Here is a 23098-nt window from a genome sequence, read left to right on the forward strand (position 1 = left end):
GTGTAGATGGAAGAAAATATATTGAGTTTCATTTAAACGGAAACATGATACAGAGGAAAGATCCCCGATGTCGGAGGCAGCGAGATCGTTCTTACGGTTTTACGCTTGTAGACAATCAACCGGTAAGATTTTAATGCAGGCACCACAGTCTCAGAATATAGTGGAATTATCAGGATACGTAACGAGTCACGCAAGCATTGTGCAACAATGTTTGTATTTTGGAACACGTATTGATCGTTTCATCGTACGTCTGCATACTTGGGTGTCCTTCAGAAAAATCGTCTATCAAAGAGATTTGTCTTCTGTGAAATTCCATTTGCTCGAAAATTGATTTGGAAGGTTCCGAAAATAGCTACATGGATGAACATGTGAATTAAAAATATTCAATTGAAATGATTCAAGGTGAAATTCAATTATTTTAGTTAGGGTAGAAAGCCACGGGTTTAGGATGAAGAGCCATTTTCACGAATCAACCTCTTTATTGCTCAGGAAAATCGACATTCCACCGGTTAACGATCCGAACGAGTGTGAAGGAAAAAGATATCAGCGACGATAAATCGCACCGATAATCAGGACGAACAAGAATCCGAAGGACGCGAAACGCGCGCCCGCATCTCCGCTCGCTCGATCCACCCGGACGCAATGAATCGTCCGAGTTTACTTGTTTCCTTCATTATCGCGCTAATTGCGAGAGGAACATCCCGCGGGACGCGCGTTCGCGGAGAAAGTCCCCGTAAATATAGCAATTACCAGGTGCGGAGGGAGGAGAGGCAACGGAGACCGGTACAGAAACGGTAACAGAGACGAGAGAGGAGAGGCGACGGCGGCGAGGCCGATCTGTTAATTAGAGACGCGCGCTCTCGCGCAAAACATTTCCATTGAAACAGTAAATTAGGTGCAAATTCTACCGCGAAACCGGCGGAAAGAAACGCCGGGAGAAATGCAGCGAAGAAGAAGAAGCGCCCGCGTTTTTCTCGCCGTTTCCTAGGCGGTTTTGCACGCGGGCAGCTCGAGCGCGAGCGGCGCCGCGCCGCAACATCGTGGCGACATCGCTAACGCGTCGTGATACATCGCGATCGTGAGAATCCGGGGCCCCGTTGTTTCTTGAGGCTTCTCCCGACACCAGCCGGAAGAGCACGCGAGCTTCCCACGCCTCTGCTAAACCGCTTTATAACGGATCGTCTTGATTTCTCGGCTAGTCAAACGCGCTCGTTTCGTCGCGATCTTTTTCCACCCGTTCGACATTCACCGGCCTCGTCGCCGCTCGATCCCCTCCTCCCTCCGTGTTCCTCCTCCACTCCGTAGGCGATTGAAGAAAAATTCGTGTCACGAAACTCCCGTGATCCCGTGTACGATTTCAAGTACACGCCGTCGCGGAATTTCACGAAACAGCTAGAAAAACGAGGCTAATCGGCCGGCCGGCCAGCGATAAACCGCGCGAGGGGGTGCGCCCCGGTATAACGATCTATTTGCATGCGCATTTGTCGGCCTATATCTGCCCTATAATAATCCGCTTCGGTTTTCCTTCCCCCCATCTAAAAGTACAATGCCGGAGTCGCGCGGGCAATTTCGCTGGCGACCGCGCGCGCGCGCCGCGAAAGCCGCAATCCGGCCCACTCGCTACAGAATCAGCCATTTTCTCGGCTCGTTACCCGCTCGCCCTTCCCCGTATCTAGCCGTTTTCGCAAATTTGTTTATCCTTAACGCCGGGGGGCGGGGACGCCACGCGAGCTGGCCTGAAATTGGCCGAGTTGTTATGTAAAGCCCGATACCCGATCCCCGCTGGCCTAGAATCCATATTTTCATAGCTTCTTTCGAGAAACTTTCTACCGCGACGGCCACGTAACTTTCCACTTTTTTCTGGCTTTTTTCCTGCTCGCGCGCCGTCGCCGCTGCTATTCCGCAGCTCGTTTTACAGTGGGTTCCTTCGAGCATGAACGCGTTGAGAACGTATCCACACCTAACCACGTGTGAAAATAGTGTTAACCCCTTGGCGTGATAACGAGCGACTCGCCGCGAAGATTCGACCTGCTGTTCCTTGGTCTAAATCGATGTTGCATATGGGTTCGAGCGGAGAACTGAGAGACCTTCGAATTAAATTCGTACCTGGAACGAATGGAAGCTTTCTGTATTTTCCTCCGTCGATTATTGCTACATTCACTAGCTTGAATACAAGGGATGAACCCTTTACCAGAAAGTTTTTCACTAGAAATATTCAACATTTTCCGTTGAGATACAGACGATATTTGGAACTAACTAATGAGGAAACAGAGAAATTAAGTAGCAAAGTAAAGTATACTTAATATTAAATATCAAACTTTATAATTTTACTGTATCGAATCAAACGCAAGGGGTTAACCAGTGAGCTGTTGACCTCTGAGAAGTGTGATACCTAAAGACTGCCGCAAAACATAAGTTACAGCTCTTTCGACGAGTACGCTCAACACGAAACCTCGCGATTTCTGCGTGACGGGTACACTCGACAAAAACAGGTAACTGGTTAATTATCGTGGATACGTAAGCAGCGTGCATGTGAATACTTCCCTGCCGACTGTGTGAGTAAATTGTGGTCGCTGGTACCCTAAGGATGCGACGTCGAAAAAACTGGGGAATAATACGCCGGCGAATTGATACAGCAGTCGGTCGCGCAGACACCGATCCCGGCGGAGAACATGTGTCCCCGTAGTCAGCGAAGCAGGTAATAATTTAAAAATATGTCGCCCTATTCGTCGCTCCGCTCCTTTCTCTGTCTGTCGCCATTATTATCGGCAACCGAGCCGGCAGCTTGGCTGCATTAGCGTCGCGCTGGGCTTGTAACCGCAAAACCGCCGACCAGTCCCAACCACCATTATAAATGCATTAACTCTCCCCCTCGGTCCTCTGTTCCCTCCCCCTTTCAACCGCGCATCGGTCGCGTAATTTTTTATCCTCCGTTGATTTAAGTAAACTCTCCGTCCAGAAACGCCGGAAACTCCTTAAACGTTTCGCATCGTCGCGTGGCTGTCTCGCTGCAAGAAAACGTTGCTCTGACACGTTGTCCAGCGGAATCGGATGGAATCTAATCGGATTACATAGTAAGAACGACGGTTGAAACGAAACTTCGTCCGGAAGCTGCAATTTGTAACGATTAAATAAGACTCAACGGGGTCGTTTCGGTTTCGTGGGTTTAACGACCAATCGAGGAACACAGTAATTAGCTTCTAATCGTATTGACATTTGAATCATTTTCAGTAACACGCAATTACGCGTTGTCTCTTAACTTCTCGACTTTCCCTTTTATTATTCAATCGACCTTCAACCGCAGTCGTTTATAATCAAGTTACGACAGAAAAATCGCCGCTATTAAATCATTTACTGTTTAAAACCTCCACGCTTTGCGAGGGTTTTAATTCGAAAAGGTTACCGCTCGCTTGCGAGAAACGCTCGATGTAAACACCGAGGCGAGTGTTAACGCGTTGCCACAATTAATGTTTACGTTGGCCACCGCGCGGTTTTCGCAAGCGTGTAACCTTTTCAACTGAGAACTCTCATAACCCATGGAAGACGTCTCCGACAATAAACAAAGACTGAATACCAATGACTGCTTGTTCTCCGCAATCGGAGTACGATGAGAACGAATGCCTAAAAGGAGAAGAAGAAACGGCGGAAAGTCAACGGGCAACGTTGTCGAGAGAAACGGAGGATCTCCGCGTAGCTTGATAACGCGTCGAGATCCCGTCGTCCGCAGGGACGAGCAACTTTTCCCAGACTCGACGGAACAACAGCCCCTTTCCCGCGTCCCGAAAAGTCGACGATCATTAACCACCGATGGAAACGATCGTTACACTTTCTTAACACTTCCCTCGCCCCTCTGCCCGCCGTTGGAACCCCCTTCAGCGGCGTTCGAGGCGAGCAAGATCGAGGCAGCAGCCCGGGAACAACCTCTCGAGAACGATAAATCAATGACTCTCGCTCTTTCCGTCGCTACTTCCGACCCTCTCTCTCACCCGTTATTCAATGCCGATACAAAGAGCCGGCACGGCAATTAAGGGTGTTTTAGAGTGGCTGCACTCGAAAATGACCGGCCGCCACCCCTAGCGAACGGTGGGGGTATTAAAAAACATTACTCATCACATAATCGCGCGAGTGGTTTTCATTGCAACTTGTCGTCCCCCCCTCCCCCCACCCTTGCTCGTCTCTCTCCGTCCCATTCGCCAGAGAGCCCGTCGTCGACCTTTCTCGTTTTCTCCGGCGGTGCCAGCGGAAAAATGAGAAATGATCGTGGCTGGATTCACAGGGGCCCTGTTTAAAATTCATGAACGATTTTACTGCTGGACCCTCCCTCCCTGCTCCTATCGCGAGCGTCACAAAAGAGCAGGGGCATATCGCGAGAGAGTGGCCCACATTTTCGACGATCCGCACCGTTGCCGAGGAAGAGGGACGACAAATGGGATGGGCGGGAGAAGGAGAGCGGCGAAGGGGTGCGACGGCGGTGGCTGAGAGATGCACCCCACGAAATATATTAATTGTCGAATTTTCCGTGCGAGCTGCATATCCGTTAGAGCCGCTTTGTCCCTCGCCAGCCGCGGATCTTCTGATTATTAATTACCTGACAACGAAACTTCGCCCCCCCACCCACCCCTTCGTGAAATTCGCGGCCTCGTTTCGATGGTGCTTTTCACGGTTTTTTGCCCGGTCCTTGTCCGCTTCTTTTTTCGTTTAATCCGCGGCCGCGGGGTTTTTATGGAAAAACGTAACGAATGCCCGGGGCCGAGCGGTCAACGGGGGCTCGTTAATTATCGCCTCGAATTCCCGCGACGAGCGAATCGCGTCAGTCGGCTTTTAATCGAGTGAGCGACGGGGTGAACGCGCCGCGCCGCGCCGCGGACTGATTTATCGTCCGCGGGTCCGGGTAATCGCGACGTTTGACGACGCCCGTCGACAGGCGGCCCCGGCTACCGGCCGAAATTTTATCGACGATTTCGCCCGGGCGCACGCTTCCTATCGGATTTTCTGATTACCTCTCGGTAATTAAGCGCCGCGCCGGTGCAGGCCGGCCGACCGATCGATGGCCCGATCATCGGACCGTGAGTCCAGAATAAATGGGGATCGATTACGCGTGTAACCGGCGTTAATCACGGGAACCTGCGGAGCGAGGATATTTTTTTCGCCGGTTAAAAAGGCGACACCGAAACGCCGGATTTCGGGTGATTATTTAGGAGAGCGGCGCACTCGATCGCCTTAAAATATGTTCGGCACATCGTTCTCGACAGGTGGAACCGTCGCTCGAGTTTCTGAGATACGGGGAATGAAGGGATTATTATATCTCGAGGGCCGTGTTTTAATTAACCCTTCATTCGACTATAATAAATTGTATAGCGAATCGTGTATTACGAATTGCATGATTATAGTTAATAATTGTAAACTCTGGGTATTATTTAATTATTGCTAATTTAGTTTTAACTCGAGTCTTGGAACATTGCTCGATATTAAGTATGCAACGTTAGAAATATGTATCTATACACATATAAATACTTAACCCTTCGCACTCGGATGTTTTTCATTAGAAATATTCTAAGATTTCCTGATGAGATAGAAAGGATATTTTGTGAAACTAACTCGACGAGAAATCATGCACTGAAGGACAAAGCTATTTTGTTCGAATATTCCTCAAATTTTGACAGTCCACTTTGACTCTCGTTTCCTAAATAATTGCCGGATTTCGCATCCACGGTCGTTCCGATCCTCGCTCCCAATTTCCACGGGTTTATTACACAAAGCCGATGCTCCGCGGTCGCACGATAAACCGCGACGTTACGTTTACAGTAATAACAAAACGCGTAATGCCCTGTAACTCGAGCGAGAGAGGCTAAATGAGCAGGTGTCGCTTCGTACGAGCCTGCAATTTTCCTCTCGGCTCTTTAATAATTGCACGCGGCGCAACGAGTTGCGTAATTGATCCATTTGAAATACCATTATCATCCGTCGAGCCTCTTTTCTCGTGCTCTTTTCCCGTGCAATCGGAACCACCGCAACGGCGACTCTCGTAAACCTTTACAATTCCGAAGCGCCATTCCTTTCCATTCCGTCGTATAACGCGTTTCCCCGCTCGCCGCGGTTTCTCTTTCCATTCGTTAATCGCGAACACGCGCGGGAATCGTTCATTATTTTGTGCACGCTCGATTTCTGCTGGATACGGACAGCTACCTACAGAACCAACGACGTCGTTCGTTGTAATAAAATGAAACCAATTTGCTCGAGAAACACGAGTCCTCTGTACAATACAGAATCAGCACAAGTTCGGATAAAAACGAAGATATATCGTTGAAATGATTCGAAAATCGTACAGTATCTTTCCTACGGTCGCTTTCCATTGGAAGAGAGTTATCCGCAGAGACAAACAATTCAGTGAATCGTTCGTCGTAATAAAATACAACTAATTAGACAAAATTAACGGAACGCGAATGCTCTGTAAAGTCTAGAGTCGACGCGTGTTCCCGGGGAAATAAAGATGCCGTGCAAAGGTGATTCGTTCGAGTTTAATTTTCAACGATTTCCCTTTTCCACGGCTTTCCGCCGTACGCGTGGCTATCGGGATGATCGATATCGTCCCGCGAGAGGCGATATATCTCCGGCGAGCGTCTAAGGGCGCCTTCGCAGCGGCGCGGCATAGGAAGCGGCGCGCGTGGCATGATACGCGATGATTAGGCAGCGAAACTCCACGGGCTATTTGTTAGTATAATAAGCCGTCCGACAGTGTGGCCAACGTAACCACTCGTCGGCACGCCACTCCGTTTTAACGTAATTGTCCCAGATCGAGATTTACATACTTGAACGGAGATTCGGCGGCCGGGAGGCCGGGAAATTGCGGAATGCCATGAACGGATCCACGCTGGACACTGAACATCGCGCGGAATGTTAACGTTAATAAATCGTCCGAATCGCACGTGTCCGATGTACAGTTTCGTGTTGACTATTTCTTTACTCGCCGCGGGCGGTCGTTACAAAGATCGTACGACAGTACGAAACAGCATGAAAACGATTTCTTCCATGTATCGCGCGACCTTACCTATCGATTCGAACTCAACCGTGACATTGTGACTTCTAGAGGCACAGAGAATTTAGGCTGACTGTGCGTAGTCACGGAACGCGGTGTATTTCGAGTTCAACCAGGGGTAGGTTGAAACCTAAATTCAAACATCTCGAAGTTCGAAACGCTCTTGTTTCTTCCGGTTGTCGAGCGACCGATCCCCAAATTCGCCGCAATCTATCACGCGTGCGAGCCAGACGATCTGGACCGCGAACAACCAACAACCCGGAGCATACGAATCACGCGGACTGACGATCCCATTTTCCTTTCTTTGCAGAACGAAGTGGAAGAGGCAGACGATCACGAGCTTCGAGATAATAGAGAACAATTTCGCGGTGGCCGCGTTCCAGCAGCTGTACGGCAGCGGCGCTGCGGCGGTTCCCGCGCATCCCGCGGGACGCTACTGGCAGTACCCCAGCGCGCACGCGTTGCCGGCCAACGGGCTCTTCTATCAGCAAACGTCGGCGGCGGTGACCCTGCAGAAACCGTTGCCGTTCAGACTGTACCCGCCCACGATGATCCTAGCTCCCGGGCCCAGCAACCCTCTGGGCTCCCTAACGGCGAGCTCCAGCCTGTCGAACTTGAGCAACTACTACAGAGACAGCCCGGAGATGGTGGACGGCAGGGACAGAGAGACGATGGAGCGATCGTCCAGGCAGCGCGACAGAAGCGGAAGTCCAGTGCTGACGGACAGATCGCCGCTGCGGAAAGACGAGAGACTGTACGCGCCGTCGATGGTCCAGCCGGGGTCCAGCAACAGCTTAGGCACGCTCACCAGCAGCAACCTGAACAACTACTACAGAGACAGCCCGGAAGTAGCGGACAGAGAGAGGGAGGGCAGAGGACTCAGACAGAGAGACAGGAGCAAGAGTCCCGTGCTACGGGACAGATCATCCCCCGCGCGCAAGGATGACAAGCTCTACCCGCCCACGATGCTGCAGGCGGGACCTAGCAACACTATCGGCTCGCTAGCGGCGAACCTGAGCAACTATTACAGAGACAGTCCAGAGGAACGAGAGAACAGAGGGCGCAGACAGAGAGACAGGAGCAAGAGTCCCGTGCTAAGAGACAGATCATCCCCTATGCGCAAGGATGACAGGCTCTACCCGGCCACGATGCTGCAGCCGGGGCCTAGCAACACTATCGGCTCCCTCGCGTCGAATCTGAGCAATTATTACAGAGACAGCCCCGACATGATCGACGGGAGGGAGAACATGAGCAGTAGTCGCGACAGATCGCCCTTGCGGAGGGAGGACAGCCCGCAGAGCATAAGAGCGGACAGCGACGAGGAAAGTATACACGATATCTAGGAGACGTCTGTCCAGAGATCCTCGGATCGCTCAGAGATCGAAGATTGAAGGCTGACGCTTCGGAGGGGAACTCCGAGACTGGTTCCGCCGAGGAACATTGAAACGCGTGGAGTATATCGAACGAGGGACAATGTTTTCGGTGTCTTTCGTCGCGGCTAGGTCAGAGGACTTTCTCTACCGAAGGATACCTTCCGTACGAATGGAGAGTCGAGGGAGGAGCACACGGGGAATCGTTCGTGCCCCGCGCGCGTTGCGAAACGCCCGATTTCGTGAGGTGGAACGGCGGAAGTGACATGGCGCGGGACATCCGGGATCTCGTGGATAATGAGAGCGCGCGGAGGAAGCGTGGTGCGGTTAACCAAAGTTCGCGATTCGAACGTTTAGTGAATGGGGTAACGGTGAATGCAGTATCCCTGCTCGACGGAGTTACCGTGCCAATGGCATCTTCGATGCGTTCGTGGACGAACGGAACGGACGCTCTTCTTCCTGGACACATTGTTGCACGAGGGACCGCGGGGGAGACCGAGAAACTACGAAAAATCGCGTTGAAGCGCAGCTGCCTCGCGCGGCGCGGAATGAGAACCGTGCTCCGCTGGAAGGCGAGCGAAAACCATAGGTTAGGAGAGCCGGCTAGACGCGGCGTCTCGGGGACGGTTACGGTCGCGACGGCAGGAAGCGAGCCAATCGCGCTCGAACGCGAATCTACAATTAATATGACATTAGGGGGGACCTGCCTGCGGGGGAAGAAATCTGAAATGACACGAAATTACGCGCGGTCGCCCGGCAAAAAACGCCGGGGCAGGAAGGTCGGGGGCGGACGGCGGCGCAGGACTTTCGATCCCCGGGGAACGGGCCCGTACTATTCAAAGCAGCGTCTCGCGCGCTACGAACGAGCCGGCTAATCGGTATCGACGCGAACGTCTCACGAGATGTTCGGGGAACCCCGAATCAACGCGGAGTATTTCTGTCAGGGCTTATTACCGAACGCTCCTGTATTCGTATCGAATGCGAGCGCTGGGAATCCTGCCGGTTTTTACGAAGAAACTTCGAAGTTGATTCTGGTATTTTTCACTGAGATACGAGTGTTGTGAGAATACGTCGCGTTGATTCGGCGGATTCTCCGCGTCCGTTTGTAAATACGATTCCAACTGAAGTCCACGAGACTCGCGCGACGATCGTTTTCACGTCGACGCGACGAACGTTGTACATAGCAGCTACTTGAGCGGCGGTGGAGAGTTCAACTTATCGGGGAAACGCTTCTGAAACGCGAGCCATCCGCGGTAACGAGACATTTCGAAGTATTTTTCAGATTCCAGTATACGTAGAAGATCGCGGGGAACGTGTTCGAACGGTCGGAGCTTCGGATCCTCCGATCCGGGATCTCTTTCCCGATGATTCCTCGGGAAATGTGTCGATCCGGTTCCGTTGCGCGGACACGGGAGTCCGCGTTCGGCGATGAAATACCAGTATTATGAATGTATAAATCTTAGACTGTACGATGGGAAGAGAGAGAGGGAGAGAGTGAGATCGAGAGTGAGATTGAGAGAGGAAGAGTGAAGGATGCAGGTGTACGAGAGGCAGTAAACGGAAACATTAGAGAAACGACGGCGCTCGTTGTAAAATCGTTCATCGGGACGCGATCGGGTCTCACGGTGTAACGCGCGACTTAACGTTAAGGTAAAAATGCAGCAACAAGTACATAGTATAAATCATGCTTTGTAAAATAATGTCTGTATAGCGAGAATTATTATATGGAAAATATATTATACTAAATTTAAAGAGCGTAGGCTTCTCATTCCTCCTAATGGTCCCATCGAGTTTCCGCATCGTTAACCAACGGAGCCGGGTCCTTTCTATTTTCCTTGTCTTTCACCTTTTCCATTCGGTTTTCTTGTTCCTTTTCGTAACGAGTTCGTTAACGATAATAGACGACGATGCGATCAGCAATGTGGCAAGAAACGTTCCGGATTGCTCGACTGCGCGCGGCTAATTCGCAACGAGGAAGATCCACCGAATTTCATTACGGCGCCCATTATATTTATTTTTCCGTGGGCGTAAAGCTTAATTGAATATACCACGAATTACCACTTTCATCTCGGCGATGTTAATCGCCGGGCCGGAAACGAACCGGCGCCGATTGCGATCGACGTGTGTTTTCGTTCTCCGCAAATGAAGAGAGGAAAGTTATCCTCTTCTCGATCGCCGAATCGGTTCCTCGGTTTCTCTCGGAGCGTTCCCGCCCTTCTCGTTCGCAGCCATCGATCCCCTATCTCGCGCGGCGTAACGCGCGAATTAGCCTTCAAACGACAGACTCGAGTCGTTTTTCACGCGACGATGCATACCGCGAGACTTTTACGATCGAGTTAATGCCCGCGCCGGGGAATCGGGTCTGCACGGTGTTCCTTCTATTTGCATTTCTATCCGCGCGCACGACGCTCGAACGGGAGCCGTTCGGATTATAGAGGATAGCCGATACTTTCACGGTTCGCGTTTCTAATGCCCCGTAACGGATCGCCGTAGGATCCAGCGAACGCGAAAATCAAAGCGAAACTCTGCTCGCATTGAACGTTCGTACGTTGTCGTTTGAAACTTGGAGATTTCATTGAATAAAATAATAAACCCTTCTATGATCTTCGAGTTTTCAATTAATTACTTCGTCGTTAATAATACACTGGGTACAAAGAGTTCCATGTTCAGCTGTATCCCAGTTCACGTCAGAACGATTGATAATAGAATATTAACCCTTTGACGAAGATTCTTTGAAATACATGAAATCTTCAGCAGACGAAGCTAAACTATATATCTGTTAAATGATAGGAAAACAGGAACTATACGCTGATTTCCCGGTGTTCGAGTAATTAAATCATTCGCTCGCGACTTAGTCTTCGAAACATGAACATTTCATCTTGCCGATATGTCGACGTTCGTTCGCAAAGGGTTAACACTCGGATTACAAAAGAATTGGAAGACGTTTATGTTCCTCAACGCGTGTTCGAGGTTTCGCAATTCCGTTCGCGCGAGCGAAGCTTAACAAATAAGAATTTTAAATAAGAAACGTCCAGTCACACGCGTGTTAATAAATCACGGTACGTAAGTTCAAGGTTCCGTTCGTATTTTTCGAAGGAGCCATCGATCTTCGAGGAACAAGTCATCAAGTACGTTCGAGTTACAGCGGCGAGGTTGACGAAGCTTCGTTCCCGACTCGCGTGAACGAATAAACGAACGGTTATTACACGGGACAGGCCGCCACGGCTGTCCCGGCTCCGTTACCCGGCGAAATTCGGAGCACCGGCCGTAATTTGCGAAGGCCTCGGGTCCCGGAGTCGCCGCGAAGGCAAAACCCGGGGAGCGTGACAGCGTGCTCGGGGCTTAATCGCGTTTGCTTATTTCCGGCGTTGGTCAGCCGACGCTGCAATTATGTAGGAGCGAGTTGCGAGCGCTAACTGCCGAGCGCAAGGGCTTATTTTATTCCTATTAGGGTAAAACGGGTAGCCGGGAAGGAGGACGCGCGGCGCGTTCTCCTGTATCTCCCTCAATTACGTGAAATTAATTTGGGCCCCATTAGCGGTCGACCGCTGGACACGTCGTGTTAACGATTTTTCCCTACTGGCCCGATACACCCTTCGAAAACCACCGGTCATGCACGAGCAATTGGCAGCTACTCGAGAATCGTAATGGAATCTTGGAATTTCGTGGGTACGGAGCCAGGATTCGTCGAGAGTTTATAAGCGTTTCTTTCATTAATGTAAGTTATCGAAACGAACCGTGACGTAGACATTGTAGTCGTTCCCCGGAAATTGAAATTTTCAATGTATAAAATTTTGAATGTATAAAGTTGCATAGAAAGTAATCTGTGAATCTGGATTCGTGTTCGCAAGATTCGCTACAGTCACGTCCTTATGATTCTTCCGAGCGCAGAGAATAATTATTCAAACAAATCGCAACGTAATTCCGGTAATTCCTCTAGAATCGAAGCGTATCTATGCGATCCTGAAGTTTCCTGGAATAAATGTGTGAACCAGGATGGATTCACCGCGAGCGAGTTTTCGATTCCTGTTCCGATTGTTGTTCCGAGCGCAGGAAGTATCCACCGAAACGAATCGCAACGTAGAAACGTTTTCGACAGCGCGTTTCTCATAGGAAACGCGGAGAGGCCGTAGATTCCGTCGTGATAGTGCGTCGTGGGTAACGATCTTTCGGTGAAAGGGAATCACCCGGGATGAAAGCGGATATATTTATTGTTTCGCGTTGCCTCTTTTACTTTCTACAGAACTGTTGCTGAACCGGCCGCGTGCGTGCACCGAACGAACTTAAGAACGAACGAACGAACGAACGAACGAACGAGCGTCACTTCCGTGGGACAGCGGCGGATCGCAGCGCGTTAAATAATATCGCGTTCTTTAACGCGCGGCTCGTAAAATCTTTAAGAAGCGACGACCGGCTCTCGCTCTTTGCATAATTGCAGACCGTGGCCGCAGAACGGATGCGCTTATTAGTTGAATGCGGTAGGAAATCACAGTTTCATTTTTTTTCTTCCTCCGCGCGCGCTAGGGTTCCACGCGAAAGGTTCGTTTCCCGAAGGTGCACGCCCGATGGAAACCGAAGAAGAAGGGGGCCGAAGGGACCGGCCGAGGGAGGATGTGGTTAACCCACGGTCAAATCGTGCTTTTGCCGGGCTTCTGCATCCTGAAACTGACGGCGACAAAAGAGAATCACCGGAACAGAAGTACGCGCGCTCGTGCACTGCCCCCGCATCCTGTTCCGACGATCCCCGCGTCGCCCGACGCTCTTGATCGCGATCGAATCGCCTGCCATGATGTTTCGTCGATGTTCGCTTGGAACAATCACGAATCTCCAACCGACAATCTAATTTTACATTTTATATTTGAAATTAGTTTCAGATGGTTCAAAATCACCGATTCTTCGTCGAGAAATCCTTTTATAGTCAGAGAAATATGTATAGAAAAGATGCTTCCACGAGAAACTAAAGAATTACAAATCAGTTGCAATGAAGTTTCAAATATCTATGAAGTTTAAAATATCTACAAAAATTTCGAGGAATCGATTCAAAATACATTCTAGCGTTAACTACTAGGATATAATTCACTTTCATTCTACCAGCCGATCTATAAGAAAATGTGCTCAGTGAATTTTCAAAGTCTCCTCCACCATCCTGCTCGTTAATTCCCCTCGATTTCAATTTACATTCCTAGCGGCGGAGTCTCTTCCGCCTTCCAATAGCGAGTCCCCGCGATCGTGATACCGTGAACCGATAGTTTTCGAAATTCATTATCCGCGCACGGCAACCAGTGATTTCAGCGTAACCCGGTGAGCGAGTGCCGGCGTCCTCTCGAACAATATAACCCCGGCCCGGCGAAATTACATGATAATCGAACGCGTCGACGCGATCGTGTCCGATCGAAATTACCTCGGCCGCGAAGAAGGGGGGGGGGGCGGCGCAGGGTGTTGCACCGGGACGAGCGGGCCCACGCGGCCCGGGTCAATCGATTACCGCGCCGCTATCTTAGGATTGACAATTTACAAGCTCACCGGGCCCGCAGACCGGCGACACCTACTTAATATTAATAACGCGTCCCGTGGAAACACCGAGCAGACGCGGAAAGCAATTAACGGTGAGCTTGAATAAAATGCAAATAACCGGCGGCGGCACGGCGTCGATTATCGACGCCCGGCAAATAAAGTTATTTCGTGGACGCCGCCGTCGTCGCTCGTGGCCGAAGAAACCGGACGGCGCGAGAAATGTCCAGGAGAAGGGAAACACCGGCGCTCACGACGACGACGACGACAAGCGGAGCAAAAGGGAGTAAAAAGAAGAAGACCAAGGAGGAGGAGGAGGTGGAGGAAGGGAAAAAAGGATGATCGAGGTGAGTAAGAGCGTATAATGTGTCCAAAAGGCACCTGCCTCTTTCGAGGCTCGCTATCTTCCCATCGAGTGGTCGCAAGAAAAGGAGCTAGACTCGAGTTAGCCGATGTTATCTCGTTCCGAGACCAGCGAACCACTTATATCGTTAATTGCTCCCACTTCCGGCCTCGCTGCCCCCCTCTCCCGTCGCCGTACTCCGCGTGCTCCCTTTCTTTCGCCATCTTCCGCCCTCGTCCGTTCGCCGCGCAACCCTCTCGCTCTTCCTTTCCCCACGGCGGCCGAGCCGCGCGCTGCGCTGCGCTGGTTTTGTCTGTTTCCCGGCCGATACGACGCGCCACGCGGCGCGCGTGTTCGAGGGCACGCATTATGCCTCCGTTAAACTTCGGGAACCCCGGCGCACGGAAGCTTATGCCCTTTTAAGCGGCCCCCGTGTAGGTACTAGCGCGGCAGGTAGGTGCGTTCAACCTGCCGCCGACGATGTAGTTAATCTCGCCTCTCCCTCTCGAAATTATTTGTTCGCCGCGTTATTTTGCCGGGAAAACGGCCGGTAATTGGACACCGGCAACAGGAAAATCCGCGTAACATCGCGTATAGATATGTCAGGTGTTTCGGGCCGGTTCGAAGGTGTTGGTCGTGTTGTTTCGCGCGGACGAACGTGTGCTGGTAGCGCGTACACGCAGACGAGCGAGCGAGACCGCGGAAACCGTAGGGGCGGCCGGCGTAATTAATTGAAGAATACCCAATGAACTTCTTGCGCGGCCGTGCTCGAGTGTAAAATCAGTATGGAGCGATGACGATTAAGCTTAATTTATTCCGGATTTTACGAGGGAACGTTAAACAGTTAACAAATTGGAAGGAAAGTTTCATTATTCCCGAAGCGTTAGCGCTCCCGCTACCATAACGGACTGCTCCACATCGTTTCCGCGAAAACCTCGCGAATGGCGTTCACCGTTCGAAGCGGTCTTCCTTCTCGTCACCCTCGCGGAGGGCATTGTTGGACGAACGGTCTGTATTCCAGATGATTTGGTAACGATAAGAAAATTCTACCGTAATGACTAGATCATAGTGATGCGGGCTTCTAGTCGTTCGAACCTTGAATCCGACATTAGAGCTCGTATTTAAACCCTTGCCCTATGATTTCTTTCTCAATTCCGATCGATACGACTACTTTGTAACAGTCTACTGGAAAAAGACTAGGTATACTCTATGTCTATGTTTGCTTTTAAGTATAATAGAGAAGAATAATATTTCATTTGATTTCGAATGGATTGGGTAATATGTTTATTAAATCCTGACACGTTGTTATAAGGCGGCCGAATTGCGTTACCCAAAGTGCAGTCGATACCAGACATTAGACACGTTGCATACTCTTTCTTCGAAGCACCACGGCTTTCACTCCGTTTAGCGCCATTTCGTTGGACCGCGTGTACATTTCGAATAACAAACCTACATATATTCGACCCGAGTCCCATGTGTATTGTAAGTAGATTTGATAACTAGGCTGGTTCACATCTTCCTCGCGATGCTAATTTCCCATTAGTGAACACGCTAACTTATACTCAATCAAAGCTACAAATAAAACACGGGGTTAGACGCTTCCCGTCTTTGTGCCATTCCGCTAAACACCGAGTCGTCTCCCACACTACGTTCATTCGACGTACACCGGCATTTCGCTAATTTCTCGCGTAACACGGCGAAAGAGGAATTCGCGGACAGGTGTCGTGGCAACTGAAGGCGACGCGGGAAGATTCCAGGCGATACGCATGCCGGGAAAAACGATTCACGCCGCGTAATCGGTCGTCCCGCGACAAAATATCGGTAGCGGCATTCCTCGCGGCGGCCTGTTAACGATCTGCTTCTTGTCCTTCCCCTACCATTCGCGGCGGTACGGAGAGATTCGTCGAAGAAGATTAAGACGAAACCAGTCCGTCGGGCTGGCGTGACGGGACGCGGAACGGGTAAAGGAAAAAAGGGAAAAAAGAGCGAACGGAGGGACCACGGGGCGTAATCGCGGCCACGGTGCGAACAGCCACGTAAACGCGTGCGTGCGTGCGTGCGAGCGTGCGTGCGTGCGCTAGTCGGTGCGTGCGTGCACCGAAAATCGACGAGGGCCTCCTATTTTCCAGGATGTTCACCGAAATTGAACGTAATGTCGAGAACACGGGCCAGGAAATTGCTCGCGATTGATCGCGTACACTCGAGACACGATCCGCTCTCGCTCGGCGTTGCCGGTTTCCAGGGCTATCGGCCGCGCGCATCGTGCCGGCGCGTTGCTCACGGCGTCGCAACGACGACGAGAAGTTTCGGAATGCGGTGGTTTAATTCGTTTTAAATTACCGCGGAATTATTGCGAGTTTCGACGCGAACCAGACGCGGCCGCGATGCACGGGACCGGGGGGAAAAAACGGACCGCAGCGGCGGCGAACGGTTCCACCGGTCTTTTATTAGCGCGCGCGCCCTCGGGCGGTATTGTTCGATTACATTGTAGATTAATCTCGAATTAAGGCCAATACGATTGGCCGACGGAGTTCGGCATGCAAATACAATTTCGCTAATAACCGTGTTTCCCCCCTCGGTCGAAAGTGAAACCGGCTCGTAACTCATGCCTTTAAGGATACAAGGAATTATGAAATTTAGAAATGTATCCTTTTAAGATGCTTATCGCACCGTCGAGCATTTTAATCGCGTACACGGCCGTTTCGGGCTGATACGCGCGCGTGCAGGTGTACGGGACAGTGGGAACACAAGAGAGAGAGAGAGAGAGAGAGAGAGAGAAAGAGAGAGAGTGGCTCGTCATTATCGAGTATCGTATATTATCGACGGCCGACGATGATGAGCGGGATTTGTCGCTCGCACCGTTGCCCATTCGGCGACAAATCATTCTCGAGCCGAACCGACGATATCAACGCGCGCTTCCGTCGCGGCCGCCAACCCCTAATCGACTCGTTGAAGCGAGGAAGCGAAAAGGAAAAGAAAAGAGCCTCGCCCTCGAACGGACCAGTAATTAAGCGGTTTACGAGGAAAGATAAGCTACGTGTACACTGCGCAATCGACTCTGACGATCTTCAACGCGAGTCCCGGGAAATCGGGTCTCCGCTTTTCCTTTACGCGAGACCCGCTGGAATATTAAACATCGCTTTCGCCCGCGGCGCTATCGACGTCGGGGATCACCTCGGATTTTCCCAGTGACCGCCGGCGCGGTCATTGTCGCGGATCGCGTGTAGGAAAAAAATAATTCATCCTGTTCCGGAATTCTCGAAACGCTGCTCCTCGTGGCCGCAGCTGGTTGTATCTGACGCGGCCGCGTTAAGCTAATGAATTATCGCCGGCCGATCGCGATAGCCGGCCGAATGTTTAGCCAACAGTTTTCTCAGGCGTTAACCCCCGACAATTTGCGAGCGTGAAAGGCGTGCGGCCACGCGACGCGACGCGCCCCGGCGCGAAATAGAAAACCGTCGTGCACCGCGGGACCTCTGCGAGCCGCAACACATGGCGGCGGAATTTGAATATTGTAATTAAGAAGAAGCCGCGATCGGGACGAAGCTCGGGCTTCCTACGTCGATGGGCAGCCAGCGTTTCGGTGGGCGAGCCTCGGGGAGCATATGGCCGGACAATTACCACGCGAGCCCCGAAAACACCGGGGACAACACCGGCCTCGTTCCCTTATCTTCCGGCACGATCCCGACTATTTTCAGGACCATCGTCCGTTGAAACGCTCCTTTTCTTCACGGACACCCCTTACGCCTTCTTTCCTGTAACGTACTTTCGGGGACCGGCCCGCCTCGTGTTCCCAGGGGGAAAGTATTGTTTTACAGGGCGCTCGTTAAAGCGATTTCTCGTGTCCCCGGGTGAACTGTTTCTCGGAAGCCGCTCTCTCGACGAGCACGTATTCGTTTTGACCTCCGTCCATTCGAATGGGACAGTTGTCAGTCATAAGTGCATGTCCTTTGCTCGTGATTTACGAGGATGCCGTGTTTTCTACGATTATTCTCTGTTTCTACCAATCTTCGAAACTTGGGTCTCTAAAGTCAACTTAGGAAGATAACTGCCCTGTGCGTGGATAAGTAAGTTGATAGAGAACTTTTGGAAGAAATGTCTTTGACGTGGATAAATATATTTCAATGGCAATCGTATACTCGGAATAAGAAATCATCTCTGTTTTGTGGTTCTTGTAAAGTTAATCGCGCGAATTGATAAGAAGCAGCCAGATAGTAGAATTTATGAGGTACGCGACGAAGGAAACGAAATTTCGGGAGGTAGGGTTGGATTCTAGGTTAGGGGGTGAGTAATGCGCGCGGCAACCGTTCGGCAGTCAGCGCCGAAGACAGAATCATTACTTAACTGGATACACGGGCGCGCGGTGGGTAGGGACTATAAGTACACACTGGATGGCCAGTTTACGTGCGTAAAGCCTTGGTCTCCAGCGGCGGTAAATTGATAAAGTGGGTGACAAGTCGTTAAATCACCGGCAGGTACGGTCATCGAGATGCGATTGCATGTGCAGTCGCACTCTCGCGTGTGCGCGCCGCTGCAACCGGCGACCAGAGATCGAAGGAGAGAACGCTGGAAAGAGAGAACAAGGGAAAGAGACGGGGAACAGCCGGAGAGAGAGAGAATGAGAGAGAGGGGGAGGGAGAGAGAGAGAGAGAGAGCGAGTGGGAAAGAGAAGAAAAGTGAACGAAGAGGGAGAGATAAAGCGACAGAGCGCGGCGCGGAGAGAAAGGAGGAAGCGGAGAATCAGATTTAGCAATCGACGATATATTTCAACTATCAACATTTTTGTAAGTTATCGTTTTAGCGCGCGCCGCGACATTTGCATACGTATTTCGTAAATCATTTATAAAATACGTGCCGCCCGGGATTTACGAGTTTCGTTCGCGACTGCTTTATGATCTTTATACCCTTTTTTATATTACGTACACGCGCGTGGGCACTCGCGCCCGTGTACACGCGCATATAATATGCGAGCATCGCCTCGTTATCGAAGTCTCATTATTTGAAAATAAACGGTCCCGGTTAGCGAAACGATTCGGGGGATTTCGGCTCGGCGAGCGGCGAGGCCGATAAATTACCGCCGGAATCAGCGGAGAACTTATTTAAAATTCCTTGTAAAAGCGAGAAGGGTACTCTTCCTGAGACTCGGACCGCTCGTCGTCGTATTATATCATACTTTGCATATTAATGTTACGTCCTCGATGTTAGCAGGGAAAAGGAACGTTAACGTTATTTTCTATTCGCTACCTTTCGAAGCGGATTGCAAAACAAAGTTCTTAAAGTAATACGGAGACGTTGAGAAGGCAGCGTGAAAGGTACACGCGGTGCGAATAATTGGATAATAAAAACCTCCAAATGAATCGTTCCGACGCGTACGCTAGTTCCAGTGTTAAACTGGTGAGAGAAGGGGAAGTGACGTGGCAGGTGGAATTCAGCCACGAGAACCGTGCGAGAACTCGGATTGTTTACCTGCCGTGTCCTTCCTGCGGATGTCGCGATCGGTGTTTGCCTAAATCACTGGCCATATTTTCCGCCCCCGTGGCGCGCTCTTTGCTCGGCGAACTCTGACGGAGCAGAGAGCTCTACCAGCACGGTCTCCCTTCTCTCTGCTTCCTTCTGCCTTCGCTTTCGTTCGAGTTCCACGGATCCCGACCGCGAGGCCACCATTAGAGACGTTTATTAAACGTTGCTCCCTCTTTATCTCCCCGGCAACTTTGTTAGATGATTTCGTTACCAGATATTCTTCCGGCCCGTCTCTCGGTGGTTTCCTTTTCTTCTTTCCTCCTTTTTTTCTCGGGAAAGAATCAAACGGCGGTGCCATTTGAAGAAATTAGCAGGTGTGTCGCTTAAGAACCGGCGCAGCTGCCCACGGAACGTAGCTAATTTTTTTTCTCAACGCGCGAACCAGCGAAACCCGTGATGGAAATGGATTCTTCCTTTCGAATTAACGAACAATTACTATCATCTTAGGGGATGACTCGACAGAGGGATTCAAGATCGGTGATATTATCCACCGAAACGGCTTCTGGGGTGTCGAGGATAAAGGCGCGGGCGAATGGAACCTGCGAGGCCAACCTGGGAATGCTCGAGATGCCCGCGAAGGGCAATCGATACTTTGTTTCATTGAATCGACGACGGAAATTGATTTCTCGTTCAACGGACGGGCCAACAATCGTTGTCCATTCTGCGGAGAATCGGGCCGCGATATTAAAGGCACCCAGTGGCCGCCTGTGGGAAGCGGTTTCTGGGAAATCGAAAGAGCGAGGGTTCGAAAGTCGGACGCGCCGATGATGAATGAAGAATCATTTAGAGAAGGAGCGGCAGGGTCTCGCGGGGAGGACTATTAATTACGACAAAAGGGGCCGCGGGTCGGGGCGTCGAGTGTATAAGCGGCGGGACCTGAAAAGGGCGAACGATTAGTTACTTTAACCAAATTATCTCGCGGACAATGGGCACAACAGGTGAGAGAAGTCTTCTTTTGCTTCGTGTTGCTCCGCCGGAAGACGTCCCTGCCAACGGTGCCAGGAAAATGTAAGCTAATCTCGGAACCTAGCGTTTATCCTTCGCATAGAGGTACCGTATCATGCAATAAACCGGTTGCAATCTTTAACCAAGGTATTCGAAATACTGCATGATTCAGTTATAGCTGTCTGTGTTTAAGGAATATAGAAGCATAAATACTTAAATAGGAAGCACGGATTCTAACCAATATACTAACAATACTAACGAAACGTGAAACAATAATGAACATAGCTTACATCCGGAGACTTTGAACACTTTTCATAGATAATCTCAGTTTCTCAGCTCGTAGCGTTCAAAGACTTCCACAGAGTACTGAACCGCAGAAGGTCAACGACAAGAGCAGCGACACCTCGTTAGAACGAAATCGGTAGCCAAATTGAGCGCGCAGTTTTCGAGAACAGTGGGCCATCCAATATACGGGACGTCGCGTCGGCCGACATGATGGCGTGCGAGGAGCTGCGCGAGGTCGTTGTCGTTCCACCATTGTGTTCTCGAGTGGACAGGATGATCGTCGCTCATTTGTTTCCTAGCGGGACGGCGGGAGAAGGCGTCAAGGAGGCAGAAGCACCGGCAGCAGGAACAACAACAACGACGACGACGACGACGACGACGACGACGACGACGATGACAGGGACGCCGGACAAGGCTGCCTGTAATTTCATACGTCAGCGCCGAATATTAATTCGAATTCCTCCCTTAGAAGAGCGTTCCCGTCCCCGCAACGAGCCGGCGAGGAGCCGAAGGCGGCGCACGGGGGTGGGGACGGGGGCAGTTTTTGTCCGGTAAATGAAATATCTTCGGTAGCCGGGCGTCCCGCGGCGATCGAGTTCGCTTCCACCGGCTTTTGTGCCGGCATTGGATTCTTCGAGGACTCCCCGTCGCGGATAAGTGGAATCATTTCAACGATCCAGCGGGATCGAGGCCGCCGCTACGCTCGACTACCGAATACCGTCTCTAATACGGCTCTCTTCGACCGCTCCCGAGGAATCTGTCTCGAAGATTGGATCATTTTTAGCTGGGGTTACCGACTCGCGACTCTTATGATATTGGTCGTTCATTCTGTTCCCCGGGATACACTCCGGAGCTATATCCTTTTGTAACCAACTCGGGATTCTCTAAGCTCGGCTCGCCATTATTCAATGTTCCTTTCCGATCGAATACCTTTTGTCAAACGAAATTTGGAAGCTTCGATGGTAAATGTCTAAAGCGAAGTTAACCCTTCGCGGCGGGATTTCCTTTGCGACGTTAGACGTAGCTTGTAATAACTTATTCGCTTCATTGCGAACTTTTATACTTCATTCAACCCTTTGCGGTCGAATGTCGGCATTTCGGCGAGATGAAATGTTCATGTTTCGAAGATTAAATTAAGAGATTAGCACGTAGTTTCTGTTTTTTCTATTACGTAAGCGGTTGATACATAATTCAGCTCCATCTGCTAAGGGTTTTGTATGTTTCAAAGTATCTTCGTCCGCAAAGGGTTAATAGACGATTTTAATCATTGATTTTTGATATGGAAATATATTTCGCAAATCTCGAACCCTTTCTCAAAGCCACGCATGTCGAAGTAGGCCAACCGAAGGACAGATTCTCACCCCAACGAACAGACGCATGTATACACAAGCGTTCGTCCGCGCGGGCGACAAGATTAATTCGAGTCGCGACAAGTATCGAATTAATTAAGGAACGGCGCGCGATCTCCCGGTTAATGGGTCGGCCATCTGCTGTCGGTTGACCGCGATCTGTCCCACTCTCCCCGCGCGTTGTCACTGAAAAATCGAGGCGCAGCCGAATTCGTTCTGTTTACCCGCCACGCTTCTCGTCGCGCCGATAAAAGGGACAGAAAGAGACGGGCGGCAGCTGGCGATCGGTTTCTCTCGATCGCCTCTACCGCGTGTACAGGTCCCGGCGGCGTGGCGACGAGCTTATACGGCGTGTTCGGTCGTTAGAACGTACACTGCGATCGCGGCGGATATCAGAAAAGCACGAGCAGCGGCCGTCCCCGTGGTCGTTGTCGTCGTTCGCCGAGTGGTCGCGCCAAAAGAAAGGGCGAGAGATAATTAAGGCGGTCCCGTGGTAAACACTCGCTCGTCGGTGTGCGACGATACGACGTGCCTCGCGCGTGTATACCCGTTCCACGGGCGTGTGTGTATCGAGAGCAGCGCATAAGACCCGTGACACATATTGATGATGGTAGCACTGCCATCTTTTAACTACTACTCGCCCCTTTCCTGCGACTTTTTCTTCGTTTTCTCCCGCTGCCCTCGCCGGCGGATAAATATTTTCGATAACGACCCGGCGGAAGGGACGCGAAAATCACGC

The 23098-nt window shown here is 50.9% G+C and overlaps 1 protein-coding gene across 1 annotated transcript in view; it reads left to right on the top strand.

Annotated features, from left to right (window-relative positions):
* Positions 1–10158, top strand: part of LOC116430642 (uncharacterized) — a 31692-nt gene extending 21534 nt beyond the window's left edge. The window contains exon 3 of the mRNA XM_031985084.2: positions 7347–10158. Within this exon, the coding sequence (XP_031840944.1) occupies positions 7347–8379 (1033 nt within the window). The 3' untranslated portion in view covers positions 8380–10158. The remainder of the gene's footprint in view (positions 1–7346) is intronic.
* The last annotated feature ends 12940 nt before the right edge of the window (positions 10159–23098 follow it).

Source organism: Nomia melanderi, chromosome 11 (assembly GCF_051020985.1).
Source record: "Nomia melanderi isolate GNS246 chromosome 11, iyNomMela1, whole genome shotgun sequence".
NCBI classification, from domain to species: domain Eukaryota; kingdom Metazoa; phylum Arthropoda; class Insecta; order Hymenoptera; family Halictidae; genus Nomia; species Nomia melanderi.